Below are 18,612 nucleotides of genomic sequence, written 5' to 3'. Positions count from 1 at the left end.
CCTCTTTTTGATTAAGATCTAGTGACTGTGGAGGCCATTTGAGAAAAGTGAACTTATTGTCGTGTTCAAGAAACCGACAATAAGGATTTGAGGTTTGTAGAACGGTGCGTTATCCTGCTGGAAACAGCCATGATGGGTTCACTGTGTTCAGTTGGTAACAAGAGGAACAAAATACATTAAGATGTCCCCACCATAGAACCACCAGCAGCAGCCTCCCTGTGAATCCCTGATACAAGATCGGATGGTTGCATGCCTTCATTTATGCCAAATTCTGACCTTGCCATCTGAACGTTACAGCAGAAATCAAGACGGAACATTTTTCTTCCAATTTTGTAGTCTCAATTTCTTTTTCTCAGTGGTAGCCCGATCTTCTGCTGCTGCAGCTCATTTGCTTCAATGTTTAACATGTTGTGCGTTAAGAAATGCTCTTCTGCATATTTTGGTTGTAAAAAGTGGCTATTGGATTTAGTTTTTTACCGCCTATCAGCTCAATGTGGTCTGCCCATTATTCTCTAACCTCTAGTATTTTCACCCAGAGAAATGAGTTCTGTGGGATCAGTAAATCAGCAGTTTATGAAATACTCAGACCAGCCTGTCTGTCAGCAACCATGACTGTTCAAAGCCCCTTAAATCACCTTTCTTCCCCATTCTGATGCTCTGTTTGAACTTCAGCAGGTCATCCAGATCATGTCTAAATGCACTGTGCTTTTGAAAGGTGATTAGCTGATTAAAATCATCATTTTTTTAGGAAAAAAGATTCATGGACAGCATTGCTTTGCGGTCTCCCAGCACAGGGAGGACTCTGTTCACTGAGTGACAGAGTAGCAAGCTGCCGCAGTCAGTCTGCAGCCGTACACGGTATAAGAGAAAAAAAACTAAAAAGCAATCTGCTTCCAGTAATCCTCGTATATCTATATGCAGCACCACTGTTATCTTTAAGTTGTGCATATGGTGATTTTGCATGACAATGTTGTGTAGTGAATCAGAAACAGCCTGTTGCAGCTGATTACAACTCTGGAGCTCAAAATAACTCAGCAAAGCCAAAGATAGTTTAGGGGTGGCTGCCTGGTGATGAATTAAGTGGACAGCCTGTCTGCAACTAAAGACACTGAAATGCATTAAATTCCAAAAGCTTGGTTTGCATGCTCGTCTAAACCTGCTAATCTTTATTCCCGAGGGCTTAGGTAACCAATGATGGACAATTTACATCATGTCAGCACTGGTGAGACACAATAATGAGACATTAAAAAAAATAAAATAAAATAACTAAAAAGAAAGAAAATTCAAGGAATAAATGTACATTTATTTTCTGTTTTTGCTGGTCAGTCCCCGGTTTTGTGTTGCCATTAAAAATCATAATTCATTCAGCTGAGGTAAAACTCTGTATCAGTGCAATATCACAGATTGGGCAACGGGATTAAGGGCAGGACAACTGTTTATTATTTCAGGTACCAGGGCTGCATTTTAATCTCTTAAGGCTCACACTATTAAAAATGTCTACACTGTTCAAAATAACAGCACAACACAAAAATGAAGAAACCATTAAGAAAAATAAATAATTTGTCAACTAGCTGCCTAATCACACAATGCTAAAATGCTGTTTGCATTATTGTATGATCAATTCAGACACTGGTTTTGTTCAGTGGTTCCTTTGGCCCTCTTTTGCAAAGGATAAAATCAGATCCTGCTAATCTAAAGCAAAACAGACTGCAGTTATTTATTCTGCTTGTCTGTGCTGCCAACTTATTGCTATGCAACTTTAACTGGCAATAACGGATTTTTTGGCCTCTTCAGGGCTGCAGAGGAACAACAATGACATAACCACCAGACAGCATGACATTGTCAGCACAAAGGTGTTTATTCTAATCATTTATTTAGAGCTACTTAGTGAATAACGTTCTTTGTTTCAGTTCTATGTTGGTCTCCACCTGCCATTTTAGCTGATAAACGCTACCAGCTAGTACCTAACTTGCTTTTTGGTGTTAGTCAGGAAGTATAGGTGCTCAATCACTGCAAGTGACACATTTTGCTTTGTTTTCACAGTTCAATTTAATAAACTGCTAAAAAAACAACAACCAACAAACAGCTGTGTGAGTAGTTATGGTTAGCATGAGATTATGACTTATTTTCCAAAAACATGTTGTGTGAGCGACCTTTACTGGGTGTTTCTGAAGTGAAACCACAACATCCTTGACCTTTGATCGCAAAAATGTAACCAGTTCATCCTCAGGTCTTTGGCCTAGTTTTGGTTGTGGCTGCACAGCCCTGGTTTTATTATACACAATGACATAGGTTCAAAGTTAGCTGTTGTGGCTAAAGATATCCTGCAACATTACAGCCACAATGAACCGCGTGCGCCGATGAGCCAATGGGAGTCCAGCGTGAGTTGCCATGCCAATTGTTTCAACAGTGGGGGAAAAAACAAAACCAAATAATGGAAGTAAAATGTGCAAAACAAACATGTTTACAAACTCTACCCTCTGGCGGTCATCACGGGCGAGCAGTAGAAACAAACAGCCGTGTGGGCTGTTTCTGCGGGCATCGTCTTTGCACCGTTTACATGCATCAAACTTGATGGCTGACTCAAGTTTACCAGGCCCATGTCACGCACTGTGGTTTGCAATTAACTGATAAGGTTGCTAAAAAGCACATGGTGCCCAGGAGACTTTTGTGCAAAAACTTGAAAAATATTCTCTCAAGGCACCCCTGAGATACTGCACTCACGTGAAGGATGGACAAACAAACAGAATACAACACTGGTGCTGCTTAAAAACTAATAAAGTATAGCATAATATTAGCATGGACTAGTTTTGTTAGTACAGCTTTGCATTTTCTTACCAGAGACACTTGCAGCAGCCACACCAGCAGAGGCAGCAGGTGTTGGGTCGGGGCTGTCCAGGGGCCTGGGGTGGGGCCTCAATATGAGCCGCCTGCCTTTTTCTCATCTCCACTCCACTCACACTCCGGGGCTTCACCGTAAAGAGGACGAGAACGTGCAGTTAAACATCTTATACATTCAGATGTTACAGTAGATGAGGAAACAAAACAGAAACTGTGCGACAGGTGAATTTATGTGCAGGGGAGAGAGGAAGAGCACTCAGGCAGGACAGTACAGGAACTTCCCTTCTTCATACGTTGCGAGAGTTTCTGGCACTGAGCCAAGTCTTTCACTCACCTTTGACAGAAACTACAAATTAATTTTAACCAACACAGAAAAACAGGATCTGCGTGTCACAAACACAGACAAGCAGGCACAAATTCATGAGAATTCATACCAACTCACTCAGGTTTTGTACATACGTTATGTGCAATGATGCATGACGTCAACCTAAAAAGTTATTGCGATCTTTTGCTTTGAAATGACAATAATGTACGATACCGTTACAGGTTTCTCTCCTGCTAATTCCTTCATGTTTGATTCCTCGCACATGCTGGACCAAAAACTTCTTGATCCACGACAGCTACAGTTTGACAGGCTCCAGCCTAAAACACTCACACTGGTGCTCAAGTATCCTGGGAGCACCAACGCCATTTAAAGACGTTATTGTATCAGGAACATAAATGTCCAGATGATTCGATGATGCCATTTGCTGTGCAACAAACCAACGATATCCTAGAACAACAACACGTGTAGTGTTTGCCTGCACTCTCCTTGTTGCTTCAAACTGATTTTCACTCACTATTAAAGATTCTGAAGACTAAAAACCAAAACCCCCTCTGTCAGGTCTTGGATAGTCAGACAAAGGTCATTCAAAGTGTAAAGCAAAACTACACCCATTGTATTATTAGCATAGTCTAACATAAATAACATTTGGTGTTATTGTATCTCACTGGGGAAAACATCTTGCAGTAATGAAATTGCTGATCAATCATTGCCTCAATCAATGTGATGAATCAGGAGTCAATGAAAAAAATCTTAGAGGTATTCTGTGTTTGTTTTATCAAACTGTCTAACACCAGAAAGAAACTGAGAAACCAAGTCCGATATTGCTCTAAAGGTGCACAGGGAGAAATCAGTTGTCATAATTTTGTAAAACATCCGTCAGCCACTTCAAAAATCACTATAATTGGATATCCAGTAAGCACAGCGCAGTGTTCACTGATTGAATTGGAAACTTTTGCAAAGGTTTTGTGGGCTATTTCTTTGCCGCTGCAGCTACAGCTACTTTAAGCGATGCCTAAAAATAGCCATGAGAAACAAAAATGTGCAGCTAGCAATTTTGTAGTCACACTCTGTTCTCCTTTAATTAAAGCCATCTTGGAGAGTGCTTTCCTCTCAGTAACAGCGGAATAAAAATATGGTGGCTACCTCTCTGTGACTGAATGAAAAAGAAATATTAATAATGAAATAAAATAAATAAATCGGTGGTTGCCCAGAGATTGCACTGAATTCTTCTGCTGTGGAAGACTGACTGCAAGTAGTTGCAGTGACCAGCGCAATACTGTCAACTTCACCTCATGCACAGGTCTCCAAAGTCCAACTTGGACTGACTGCAATCATTCTTAGAAAGATTGGCAGAAGTTTCTGTTTCAAATCTGTGAGGTTTTGAATTTAAATTTCTGTGGATGCAGAATTGGAGAAATAAAATCACTTTTACCGGTAGCAGCGACGAAAATTTATCTGGTGTGTCTCATCAGTTTTGCATAGGCAAACGAAAGCATGCGAATACTGGAAAAATGTTAGCAGTTATTCTTAGTCATGATTTCTTTACTAATGTGCCACAACATGGGGAAAAAATTAATAAATAAAAAAAAAAGTACAAATACATGGGGATTGCCATGAGTCTACAAAATTACACTATAGACTAGTCAGTGGGCTCCTCCATGTCTCTTCTGAACATATCTGATTTGCCAGTAAGATATTCCAGAGGAAAATTGCAGCTCTTTAATAGGAATTATGCAAATTTTGGGGTTAGAGGTGTTTATTTTTAGACAGTTTTTTAAGGACTCTTTTTTTTGAGAAGGCCATTCTCAAATTCCATTATCTAGAAAAGTACCTAAACTTATTCCTTCAAAATTCTTTGGGTAAATATCTTGTACTACGGCTCTATACACACAGACTTTCAGGGGTGTAGCTCATGTTAACACAGAATGATGAATCTGTAGGTGTGTAGAAACCACAGTTTTGCAGATAGAGGACTGACATTTTGTTCGCATCTTCTCATATTCATTGCACATAACTTTCTTTAAAACAGTCTAAAATGAGGAGAATGGTTTCACAGATAAAACCTGGATATGGTGGGAAAAAAATTCATCCTACCCTAGTGTGATACCCCAGGTATGACTGACGCCATGTACGAAATCCAAATCAACTTGTTTAGAAACAAGAAGTTTCCCTTATTATATCTAAAACTTCACCTACTCTTATGACCCTTATGCTATTTATAGGTTTACTTGGTGAGCTTATTATACTGGGAAAACCCTTACCTCACAGTGCCATAAGCTTTAACCGTAACGTAAAGCTCAGCTGCAAACATAAACAACTAGAAATGCTAGAAAGATCAGCCACGAGGATGTCAAAACTTTAGCTTTAAAGTTTTATGCATTTACTTAGCTGGGAGGGTCTAATCAAATGCAGTATGAGAATTAAAAGTATACTGACTGAAAAAGCACTCCTACCTGTAATGTCATGGTTCAAATTAAAATCTTTTCATAAAAAATGTGAAAATCCAAATTTAAAAAAAAAAAGAAGAAAAATATAACTAATTTTCTTCTTTTTTGTTCCCTCTACTCTACAGACGGATAATTTGCTTCAATGAAGAAACATGGAAGGTACGGCTAAAAAGACAAGCCCGATATGCAAATGCTGTCGTCCGTCCAGCGGAGCAGCCATCGGTTATTTAGCAACTGGGCGGCTACCGTGGAAAAACAGGCTGTTAGACGTAAACCACAGAGAGGGTATGGCTTTGTTCCAAAGCCAAAGAAGGAGGATGCACTGACATGTCATGCAAATGGGGTGGAAATACTAACACAATAACATCAGAGGGCAAAGAAAAAAAAAACAGATGAAAAAGATAGCTACAAGATCTGTCATACATGCAGTACATTTTTGCAAATACTAAAATAATACCAAAATAGAGGACGCCATATTAACCAAAACAATCATCATCCAAAAGTCCAACTTGACGTTGAAGCTTCCACTCTGCTTCACCATCAGGCAGTTTTTCACGAGAGCGATGCAAATGAAACTAGCGTCCTATTTCACAAATTAGTGCCACATGTAAAACGCCAGAAACATTTGCACCTTGTGCAGACTTTGACCTCGCATCAGCGCAAGCAGCGTTTGCTTTGATGAGGCACTAAGTGCAAAAAGTAAAAGAACAGAATAATGACGTCACCGTGGCACGTAAGTCGCAGCCTGCCTCCATTCTCACTTTGTTGTGGTAGGGAAAATGGTTAATAGCGTTTTCTTTACAAAAAGACAAAAACAAATAAACCGTTTGTTGAGAAACTGTGTGAGAAAAAGCATCTTACCATTAGTTATCTGAACACAAATTATTTCTAACTCTGAGTTAACAACGCCTCGTTTTCAAAGATAAAGAACGTCCTTTCAAGGTGACAGATCATTTTCCATTCATGGCTAATAACCGACTGATATCAAGCACTATATACAAATAACCGGTGGGTTGCTTTGTTTCACTTCCATGAAGAAAAGACTTTTACTAAGCAACATTTAAATTCATGTCCATTCTGAGAATTACAAATGAAAATCAAAACTTCAACTTTAAAATCGAGAAGTAAAAGCCAGTCACCCTTTGCTGCCGACTCATTATCTTACACGATCTGGCAGATGTTGCTTGGTCCGTCAACCTCCAGGACCACAACTGCAAACTTTGGTTATGAACATGAACATATGACTTTTCATTTTGACCCCTTAACCAAAGCATTTGACTTTATATTTCACACACATTTGGATCCTCACTGTGACAGTAAACTTGAAAATACAAGTTCAGTTTCTGTAAAATAAATAAATAAAAAACAATCTAAATATATTAATTAAATTACTGGGAAAGCGTGAAACTTACCATGAATTAGTGAGTTCCTAAACACAGGTCAGACAGAGCAGTCATGGCATGAGGTAATAGGTTGCTGGATGCTAGCAGGCTGGTTGACGAAGTGACTGACTGGGGGACTGTCTGAGCGTCTTTCTGACTTGCAGGAGATTTGGGGCAAGGCGAGGAGGTTCTTTTCACCACAGGGCAGAGAGGTTACTGGTATCACCATCCCTGACCAACTGGCACAGAAAGGGACACGAGAGCTGAGATGAAATGCGACCACTTCCTCCCCTCGTTTCCTTACTTCACTCGCTACTTCTGCTTCTCTCACCAACACCTCCTAAGCTTCCTCAGAACTCTGTGAAAGGGTCATTTATGGACTTGAGGGTGTAGGGAGCATTCAAAGTGCAGCATCTGTAAAACACAGAACGTGAACAAAAAGAAAACACCATGAAACACAGAAGTTGACTTTAAGTGAAAATGATCAGTCAGGAGAAATATATCCTGCAACGACAAGAAGACAGAAGCAGATACGAGCAAATGCGACACAGAGCAGAACCTCATTTTCATCCATCTAGATTAGGTGTAGATGCCCAGTTGCCCAGTTTTGGAGTTATAAGTGGTAAAGATATCTACTCTTACTTGTCTACGTGTGCTCAATTGGCAAAGATTGCAGCAGAGAAACTAAGCAGCAATGCCCTTTTCTAGAAACTACGATCTGGTTATTCATGTTTCTTGTTGTAGAACTCTTTTCTTTCTACTATCTACACGCACCGGCCAAAATAGGTATGAAACTGCCTAACATTTGAGCTCAGCTCAGCTGAGTTTATATCCTGTCACATCCTGTGTCGTTGCCAGGTGTAGTTCAAAAGAAAAACAGTTGCTGCATAAACCTGTGAACACCGGGACTTTTTCAGTCACCGGGCTTTGATTTCTAAAAAAAGATATTGTGTTTTTATTTTTTCAATGTAGTGCCCATTGAAGAACCATGAGGAAGGTGCCAATTATTTACATTAAATTCAAGACAAAGGTAGGCATTTCTTCAGCCAAAACCTCCCAAACTGAGCAGCTCACACCAAAGTAGTCTAGATAGATAAGCAGCACTACAGCCATAGGACAATGTAAAAAATTGCATTTAATTTGGGAATGGACTGTATTTTAATATACAATCAATACATGAGAGGGGTTAACGATGACAAAGATCTACTGGTTAATGAGGAAGTCGACTATGTGAAAAAGCTAGCATATTCATCTGTATTGAAAACTAGGGCTGCCACGATTTGTCGACTAGTCACGATTACGTCGACTATCAAAATCGTCGACGACTGATTTAATAGTCGACGCGTCGTTTGAAGCTTTGTAAGATCGCAAAAGACGCAGGAATAATAGCAGGATTTAAGCGTGTAATAACGGACTGAAACAGAAGATGGCAGCACAGCATGTACAAGGATGCCAGCTGCCGTTAAACCCCGAAGAAGAAGAAGCAGCTGTGTCCCAGAATTCATAGCGCGGCCCAGCTTAGTTTCCAACAATGGCGGTAGCTAGTTAGTTTTAATATTACTCTTATTATTCTTTCTGGGTCACAAAATAAACGTTTAACATATTTTCAGGCGAGAATGTAGCTGTGTAAACCTCAAATATCGGCTCAGTTTATCAGGACACCACATATTTTCAAAAGCGCTCCGACGTTTTCGGAGACGTCTGTTACCCACTAGCTCGATAGCTAGCCGGGGGCTAGGTCACTAGCACGGTGAGAACACCGGACTCCCGGCAAATTGTTTTCAAACCCACCGCCATCTTTCCCGACTCAGGTTAAATATATATGAGTCACTTAGATAAATTAAAAATGTTGTTGTTTGGCTTTTTTTTTTTTTTTTTTTGTATTTTATTTGTTCCTGAGTAAATCGGTTTGGCTGAGATTAAAGTTATAGTTTTTACACAGCTGAATAAACGTCAAGCAGACAGCTGATTATCAGAAGTGTGAGATGCTGGAGAATATACTCCGGTGTCCTGTTATATTTTAGATAGCAAGGAGTTTATTAAACTTTACCGAAACAATCTGCAAATTTCATTAAAATTGAATAAACTATCATCTTGTCTTTATTTTTAGTTAGCACCTTAAAAGCTTAAAGCTGTAAGCTAATGATAGTTATATAAGAGCAGATGCTGCTGGTGCAATAAGCTGTAGTTTTACGTCCAGTGGATGATGATCTGATTAGTCGACTAATCGCATAAATAATCGGTGACTAGTCGACTATCAAAATAATAGTTTGTGGCAGCCCTATTGAAAACAGACATCAGCTGAAGCTGTACTTTTCCTCTGACGCCTTTGTGCAACAGCTTCCTCTTCTCAGCCACCAACACAGACGCTGATACCATAATACTTTACTTGTGATAAGCTAAAGGATGTGGTTAGAATAAGACCAGTTCAACCAGGAAATGCAGTAAATGGCAAATGATGCTGCGAATGCTTATCTTAAACATTTATGGTGCAAAGCATTAAGCTCACTGGCACTGCAACCCAACACTCAATCAATGTCAAAAGCCATATGCTGGATTTTGGCCCTGAGAGAGGCTGCTGTGTCTCCTAGATAGCCCTCATGCTCCATGTTCTTCATGCAGGAATTAGTGCTCCAACACCGTGCTTACTCATAACAGCAGCTTAGAGGTGTTCGCATGGTGACCTTAACACTATTGCAAATTATCAGCAGTCTGCAACTTAGAGTGTAAAATTAGCATATACAAAAAAAAGAAGATAAAGATAATATCTAATATTGAAAAGACTTACCAAACAAACTAAACTAAACATCTTCAGTTACAGTGGGTTAGCAGCCTTATCAGCTCTGATCTACAGTCCCTCACCCACCCTTGCCTATACATGGCTCATTTCCTCCACAGTGATGTCTAGCAAGATAAAGAGCAGCACAAAGAAAAAAAAAAAAAAGAAAAAAAAATCGAGGTTCACATGTCACTACCATCCCTCCCATATGACACAACATGCTGTCTCAATACTGCTCTACTGTAAAAGCAACATGAGGGGAGCATCAACATCCGTTCATGCCAGTTTAAACTGGTTTGAAAACAATAGTTTCCCTTGTATATTAAGAATCTATGACAAATTATTTTGCACAGCAGCTTGTTAAGATCAGGCTTTTTCATTGTACTTGTGAGTTTGCTTATTCCTGTTGCGAAGATGATCACCAACTTTAGTGATGTGCTTCCTGAATGAAATGAAGAAAATGACTATGGGAAATGTTTACGACAAAGCTCGGCCCGGTTTGGAATTTGGAGACTGATGCCCCTGATAATCCACGTGAGTGAAAAAAATTCCAATATGGCTAAATCATCCCGGAATAAAACTGCACAGGAATGGCTTTCGAAACACAACAAAGAGCCCAATCTGTGCGCTTTGTTACTGATGACGTATCGAGCCTTTTTCCGGGTCCAAGCCTCTACTGCATAGAGAGCGCTGTCAGTGTTGAAATGCTGCAGTAACACCTCCCTTGATGTTTTTGAATTGGCATGAGCTGTAAAAAGTTGTTTGGTTATTATCCTTATTCTTCTGTACAGCTTTCTGTCTTTTTAAATAGCACTATTCATATACAAGACACCTTTAAGCTACGTTTTGTACAGTACCGATATATTCAGACATTGCTGAGATTTTGGTAGGGAATAATTTAGAACAATCCCACAAAATACTCATTACTAACCTTGTTTTGTGGATGATGTCACCTTATACCTTAAATTAATTTGTGTCTGCTGACTGGGCACCTACAGGTTTGATATGTCAATGAGAGCCCTACAAAGTCATAAAACCTCCCAAATACTTTGCCAGCGCTGCTCTTTTTATATCAGCTTACCGTAGTTGGTCTGAAGCCAGCCTTGGGGCGGGAGGCTAACAACTAGCCTAATTTCACCAACCCTTTGAAACTTCACCAGCACTTTGTTTTTCATCTTTTCATCTAGAATTCATGTAAACTGCTTCTGAATTTTAAATTCACTCAATCTCGCAAACATTTTTAATTGTTTAAAACTGATTGGGACATCTAGAAGAAGAAATACATTGATTGCTTTATTAGTGTTTAAAGAAAAAAAAACAAAAACCCAACAACAACAACAACAACTGGTGCCTAAATGCTAATTCGCTATTGGGAACTAAAGAAGCTTTTGGTTGCAGAAATTAATAAGTATTCTACACTTAGCAAGAGGATTGACTTGGCTATCAAACTCCCTAAACAACCTTCAAATTAAACATTCACAAAACTCAACGGAGCCCCTGAAAAAAAAAAAAAAAAATCTGCTTTCAACCCTGTCAGACAACATCACAAACAAAAAGAGCTGCTCTGCTACATGTGCTGCAGACAGTCTAAAAATGACATTAGAGCTGCTCTTTTGGACACTACATGCTAACCTTATTTGTAAATTAATCTTCAAATGCTTTAAAAAAAAAAGTATGGCTTGTTAACGATAGATATATATATATATATATATATATATATATATATATATTTATTTATTTTTTTTTTTTTTTGAGAAAGGACATATCACTGAATGCTTTTAGGGATCAATTTAAATGTCGATACTGGTGCCACCGAGTTTCACTGCTTTCAAGAATAAAAGTTGCCATCCTAGAAGCAAATAACATCAGATGCTGATAGGTCAGCTTGCATTCTGTTAGACCTCTTTGAATGAAGAGTACAGGCCTAATGAGATTAATCAGGAAGTCTCTCAGGATGCAGTTGCAACATAACCTGGGCTCCTCTGACTCAACACACCCATGGGAAACTGCAGTGATGGTGCTGCTACAGCTGTGCACTGCATGATCTCTTAACAGTGTATTACATTAGATAAATAACACACACAAAATGCACTCCCGAGTGAGAAAGTTAACAGGACAGTCGCAGAACGGAATCTTTTGAATCTCCCTGAAGGCCTGTGCATATCTTCAGATATGAAGAAGGCAATCTCATCAGACCTTGCTCTCACCCTCTGTACACTAGCTCTGCTGGCTAGCTGCTCGGCTGGTTTGTTTTGCATGGTTGTCTCCTGCAGCTGCAAGAACCATCTGAGCAGAGTCGCTGCAGGTCCGACCAGCCGGCCGGCAGAGGGGATCCCCTCGCAGCTGACACCACCGACGGCTAACGCAGTCAGAGAGGGGGCTCCACAGCGCTGTCAGCCGCACAGACATTTTACAGAAATCAAACACCACCCACTTTCTTCCCGCTAGCTTTAGCAGTCAGCCTGAGATCGGCTATCTCTCGCAGGGAGAGGAGGCGGTGGCAGCTGAGCAGCAGCTAGCGCCGTGCTAACGTCAGCTAGCCAACCCGTGTGGACCCTTAGCGCAGAATAATCACCACCTTACCCCTTTGCGGTGGGCTGTCAGTGTCCTACGATGATAGGTGTGAAAAAGCGACGTCCCGATGCTTATTTAAAGACATCGTAAATTGGAATCCCGCGGTGTAAAGTCCATCGCCGCTGTTTTTCTGCCATCCGCCCCACTTCAGCACCGAACGCCGCCGAGCCCCTGGATGCACTGCGCAGGCGCGCTGCCACCGCCGCTCTGTGCCCGCAGTTGGTGAGAAGATGCACTGCCGAGGCTGCACACAGTCCGGTCACAGAGGATCATTATCACAGCTGTGCTGCTGCACAACTGAAGACGCCCAGTTTGCTTTAAAAACAATGCTGTATTGGCTTTGGTCAGTATCCTAAACACAAGCGAGCACACTTTCGGAAAGCCAGTCAGCCGGTAATAAAGTTAGAAGGCCACCATTCATACAAGAGGAAATGTGTCCCCGGGTTATAAACTCGTAAAAATGAACCATAAACTATCTCACATACAGACTGTCCTGATGTTAAAACAGTTTCCGCAAGAAACAGTTGCTGCACTAAAACAGAAATGGGAACAACGTTTTGCATTATTTCTCTCGTCTCAGCATAAAGCCCCATGCATTGTTAAAGCTTATCAGTGAGATTACACCGACTTCATGAAGCATATGTGTTTAGCACTTTTACAGTGTTAACACAGTATGATGATCATATTATGCTTTACATACATATGCAGACAACAAGATGCTTAAAATACGCACTTTTAAGATACAGCTTGAATACTTCTTAAATAATGCTCAGGTGAGTTTAAAGAAAGACATCTTTAAAATGTAATACATAAACACATAGTGAGGTTTTCTAAACATACATCAATGAAAAAATATACTATATTTTATATAATATATAAAATATATAGAATCGATTTATTCTGTTAATCGCAAGCTTTCCCTGTATTTCTGATTTAGTGTCACAGATTATTTTAATTGTGTTTAATTGATGTTTCCCTCATCACCGTGCAGCCTGTAGAATGCAGGCGCAATCTAGTAAATCTCAGTTTTTGGCAGTAAATATATTTTCCACTTCCACCACACGGGGGCACCACAGCTCTGCTCTGCTTTCTCTCTCTAACACACTCGGTCTTTCTCTCTCTCTTTCTCTCAAACACACACATATGCACACAAACACCTGTTCTGATGCGATGTGCCTCCCTATATGTGTGAACGGAAATGGCAGGAAACATTATTGCTGCTACAGTGACGATTATAGGCTTTGAGCAGACAAATAACTCATTATATGTGCGCGAAATAACAACCCGCTGTGCATAAAGAAGAAACACTTAAGTGAGCTCTGCATGGAAATTGTTCCAGGACTGATGGATTGTGCATTTACTCTCTGGCAGGCCTCCATCTTTATACATCTGATGCACTCAGTGTTTAGTTGTGAGGAACTGTGGTTCTCCAGAGGGACAATTACGAAAAGGTCATGGCTGGGAGGCTAAGATGGAAGATGGGAATGTTCCTTGACACCATTTGCTCATTAATAGGGATTTGAAGAGGCCTGGATCAACTCCTGTTTTCTTCACATGCTGAGAGTGATTGCACTGATTTGCATGTGAAAAGGTCAAGAGCCACAAAAGCACCATTCTGCTTCATCGTGGCAAATCTCGAACATGCAGCAGTGAATTTTCTGGCATAGATAGTCGGAAGACAAGCGTGCATGTCCTTAGCTGACGAACATCCAAGCACAGACGTGTTTGTGCATTTTTATTTATATACCTCACGAGCAATGAATAATTAGGCAAAAAGTGACTCTGCAAACATCTGTTTGGTTTTTCAGAGATAAACAAGAGGGAAAGAAGATTAACCTTTGAGTAACCCGGATGGGTCATTTATGACCCCAGCTGTATATTTATATGTGCCACTGTGATATTTAAAATCATAACAATACTTCAAAGAAACAGTCAACTTTTTTTTTTTGGCCCACCAGTGTTGCAAAGACAAGGGAAAGCTATTTGGGATCTCTGTATCTGAGGTATCTGTATGTTTTATTTATTTTTTACATCATAGGCTGTAATTGTATTTTAGCTTTCTAATCACTACATTGCAATGTTTTGTGGCTTGCCATGGCTACTAGACCTAGAACAAGCTTCAGTGAGATCCAGGAGTACATGGGGTTTGAAAGCCAAGCAAACAGAGCAGACAGGCACATCATGGACAACCTTGCTGCTTTAAGGGATATCTGAACAATGTGTGCGGCCCATTTACCCAAATGATATATTCCTGGTAGGATAAAGAAGTTGTCTATTAGAGGGAGATACGGTATCAGACGATAGCCTCTTTGTTTCAGCTGAGTATGACACCACATATCTGGTGGATCTGTGATGCAAAAATGATTTTAAAGCACAAGTTATTTGGATTAGAATATTTTTAAATGTGTATCAAAGATAAAGGAAACAGTGTAGGCACAATAAACACAAATAGAGACATTAAAATATAATGAATAAATTTTTGGCACTAAAATACTGTGGTTACTTGTTAAGGAGGCTATACACTTCAACAAAAGTGTGGGATTATTGCAGAGCTCTTCCTGCTTCTTTTTTACATCATAATTATGCTTTGTGCAACATTTTCTGTGACTTTGAAAAAAGATCATTCATTCTTTGCAAAACTAGTTTTGTGACTCCATGAGTGTGAGTTGTACTTTACCCCCATTATTCTGTAGGAGTCCGGCTTTTCACCACAACTTCCGTTTTTAGTTAATCATTTGACAAATGCCAACCTGACTAAAAGAAAGTACGGTCATTAGCAAAATCATGAAGATTCAGGATGGTACAAATTAAAAATGAAGTTCAAAAATTCCACAGAGATCACTGTTTTCGTTTATCCTCCACATTTTCTCGAACTCCTCTCTCAGCGTTTGGTATTTCTTGAGCGTCTCATGTTCTTCTTGATGTTGCTGCCCCTTGCTATACCTACAAGTTTTTCCATCTGTATCTGGAGGTCCCACAGGATCTTAGCTTGGTCATTCTCAACCACCCTTGAGGCAATGTATCCCATTTTGACCTCCGGACTTCCAGGTCATACTCAGGACAGATGTTCCAGTATATTATGCCGGTCACTCAGGGTCTTGCCTGTTCTGATAGACCCCAGCCTCTATCAATCCTGTGCTCAGAGCTTTTTCCTGTGCTGCCATGTTTAGTACCTCTGTGCTGTCTTTCAGTCCAGCTTTGTCCAGCCATTGTAGGATTTTTCAATATCAGCTATTTACTTTGCCTTGTTTGGTATCATTCTTTTCAGCACAACCTCACGTGTCTGAATTTACAGTTATGTTTTCATTTTGATATACTGTATTACCACAATTGATCTAAAATCAGACAAAAAACATAAAATCAGAGTAGAAAAAGTTATATTTTTTTACTGTAACAACCACAAACATGTTTAATGAATCATATTTCATAACTTTAAATGCAAATATAAATTGTCAAAATTAAAATCCTATGCACAAGTTTTGCAAACAACAAAGTTATTTGGAGCCATTTACCTTTTACCTTGATTTTTTAAATAACCATTTCAAACTATTTACAGAACAATCAGCTGTTCTGATTCAATAAGATGCCACACAAATTATTTGTGCCACTCCAAAAAAATAATTTCTGTCCACTATATGCCTGCCTGATACCTGCAGGTCTGACAGCAGCAGGTGTATCACTCCTTTTTCTACCTGGAGACAGCAGTCGCCTCATTGTTCTGACACGCAACACTACACAAATACGCTAAACGTCACAAATCTCTCACATCTCAAAACTCGCGCTCTCTCTTTTTCTGCTCTCTCTCTCTCGTTGTCACTTTCCCTGTTTTTTTTTTGGGGGGGGGGGGGGGGGGGGGGGGGTTGGGGGGGGGGGGGTGCTCATAATCAGAGAGTGCTTGCTAGCTCTGTCCTTAGACAGTAAACATCACAAAACTATTGAGGAAAAAACACCGCGTTTACTGTTTATCATGACTCTGGTTTTACGTGGCCTATCAACACAATTTAAAAACTGGTATATATCACCTTGTTGCTTTGTCATCATTTTCTTGTTAGTAACTGTAACGGCGTTGTAACGATAGGAATACTAATTAGTTAGATTATTCATTACTGAAAAAAGTAACGCCGTTACTTGTAACGCCGTTATTCCCATCACTGGTGGCTTCATATATATATATATATATATATATATATATATATATATATATATATATATATATATATATATGGACAGCTTGCTGTCCATACCTGAGGCCTTGGAAACTGCCAAGCAAAGACTCACAGCCTTGGCCAGCCGCTTGAGGAGGTACACCAGAGAGATTGAAGGCAGGAGAATAAACCAGCTGTTCTCCACAGAACCAGCAAAGGTGTACTCTCAGTGGCAAGGGAACAATAAGAGAACAGCACCACCAAGGCTGGAGACGGAGCAATACTGGAAGAGCATATGGGAGAAGGACGCAACCCATAACGGCAATGCTCAGTGGCTGGAGGATCTGAGGGCAGACCACAGCGACCTCCCTGAACAGGGTCCAGTAACCATCACAGTGGCAGATATCCAAGAAAGGGTCTCCAGTATGAAGAGTTGGACAGCACCAGGGCCCGACATGGTTCACGCCTACTGGCTGAAGAAGCTGACTGCACTCCACGAGCGTCTGGCAGCACAAATGAACCAACTGCTAGTTAACGAGAGACACCCGGAATGGCTAACTGAAGGCCGGACGGTCCTGATCCCCAAGGACCCCAAGAAGGGACCGGTCCCCTCCAACTACCGACCAATAACCTGCCTCAGTACTACATGGAAGCTCCTGTCAGGCATCATATCGGCTAAGATGAACAGGCACATGGGTCAATACATGAGCGGGACACAGAAAGGAATTGGCAAGAATACCAGAGGCGCAAAACACCAGCTACTGGTAGACAGAACAATCAGCCGAGACTGCAAGACCAGACTGACCAACCTGTGCACTGCCTGGATTGATTACAAGAAGGCCTATGACTCAATGCCCCACAGCTGGATACTGGAATGCCTAGAATTGTACAAGATCAATGGGACCCTAAGAACCTTCATCAGGAACTCAATGGGGATGTGGCGTACAACACTAGAGGCCAACTCCAAGCCCATAGCACAAGTAACCATCAAGTGCGGGATCTACCAGGGAGATGCTCTGTCCCCACTGCTGTTCTGCATAGGCCTGAACCCCCTCAGTGAGATCATTAACAAGACTGGCTACGGATACCGACTACGGAACGGAGCAGTTGTCAGCCACCTCCTGTACATGGATGACATCAAGCTGTATGCCAAGAGTGAACGAGACATCGATTCACTGATCCACACTACCAGGCTATACAGCAATGACATTGGAATGTCGTTCGGACTGGAGAAGTGTAGTCGGATGGTATCAAAGAGAGGGAAGGTAGTCAGAACTGAGGGGACTGAACTACCAGAAGGCAACATTGCAGACATAGAGGACAGTTACAAGTACCTGGGGATCCCGCAGGCGAATGGGAACCATGAAGAGGCCGCTAGAAAAGCTGCAACCACCAAGTACCTGCAGAGGGTCAGGCAAGTCCTGAGGAGTCAGCTGAATGGTAAGAACAAGATCCGGGCCATCAACACGTACGCCCTGCCCGTGATCAGGTACCCTGCTGGGGTAATAGGCTGGCCAAAGGAGGAGATAGAAGCCACTGACATAAAGACAAGAAAGCTCCTTACCATGCATGGAGGGTTTCACCCCAAGTCCAGCACCCTGAGGCTGTACGCTAAGCGGAAGGAAGGGGGCCGGGGACTGGTGAGTGTCAGCACCACAGTCCAGGATGAGACAAGGAACATCCAAGAATACATTGGGAAGATGGCCCCAACTGACCGAGTGCTCAGTGAATACCTCAGGCAGCAGAAACCCAAGAAAGAGGAGGGAGACGAGGAACCATCATGGAAGGACAGGCCCTTGCACGGTATGTACCACCGGCAGATAGAGGAGGTGGCTGATATCCAGAAATCCTACCAGTGGCTGGACAAAGCTGGACTGAAAGACAGCACAGAGGCACTAATCATGGCAGCACAAGAACAAGCTCTGAGCACAAGATCCATAGAGGCTGGGGTCTATCACACCAGGCAAGACCCCAGGTGCAGGTTGTATAAAGATGCCCCAGAGACAATCCAGCACATAACAGCAGGGTGCAAGATGCTAGCAGGCAAGGCATACATGGAACGCCATAACCAAGTGGCCGGCATAGTGTACAGGAACATCTGTGCCGAGTATAACCTGGA

The 18,612-nt window shown here is 41.2% G+C and overlaps 1 protein-coding gene across 3 annotated transcripts in view; it reads right to left on the bottom strand.

The window, feature by feature from the left end:
* The window catches only part of rgs17 (regulator of G protein signaling 17), a 44,177-nt gene that overhangs the window by 15,740 nt on the left and 9,825 nt on the right, over positions 1 to 18,612 (bottom strand). Inside the window, exons 1-4 of one of the 3 annotated variants that reach the window (XM_082556537.1) lie at positions 12,358 to 12,746; positions 7,327 to 7,409; positions 7,026 to 7,234; positions 2,839 to 2,969 (exon numbers count right to left, since the gene is read on the bottom strand). In XM_082556537.1, the coding sequence (XP_082412663.1) occupies positions 2,839 to 2,969; positions 7,026 to 7,028 (134 nt within the window). In that variant the 5' untranslated portion in view covers positions 7,029 to 7,234; positions 7,327 to 7,409; positions 12,358 to 12,746. Of the gene's footprint in view, positions 1 to 2,838; positions 2,970 to 7,025; positions 7,410 to 9,783; positions 9,881 to 12,357; positions 12,747 to 18,612 lie in introns of those variants that run through there. The other 2 variants (XM_082556535.1, XM_082556536.1) reach the window with 2 other exon arrangements.

This window comes from Aulonocara stuartgranti (assembly GCF_965226115.1).
Source record: "Aulonocara stuartgranti genome assembly, chromosome: 13".
Taxonomy (NCBI): domain Eukaryota; kingdom Metazoa; phylum Chordata; class Actinopteri; order Cichliformes; family Cichlidae; genus Aulonocara; species Aulonocara stuartgranti.
This window is presented reverse-complemented; position numbering and strand designations above follow the sequence as displayed.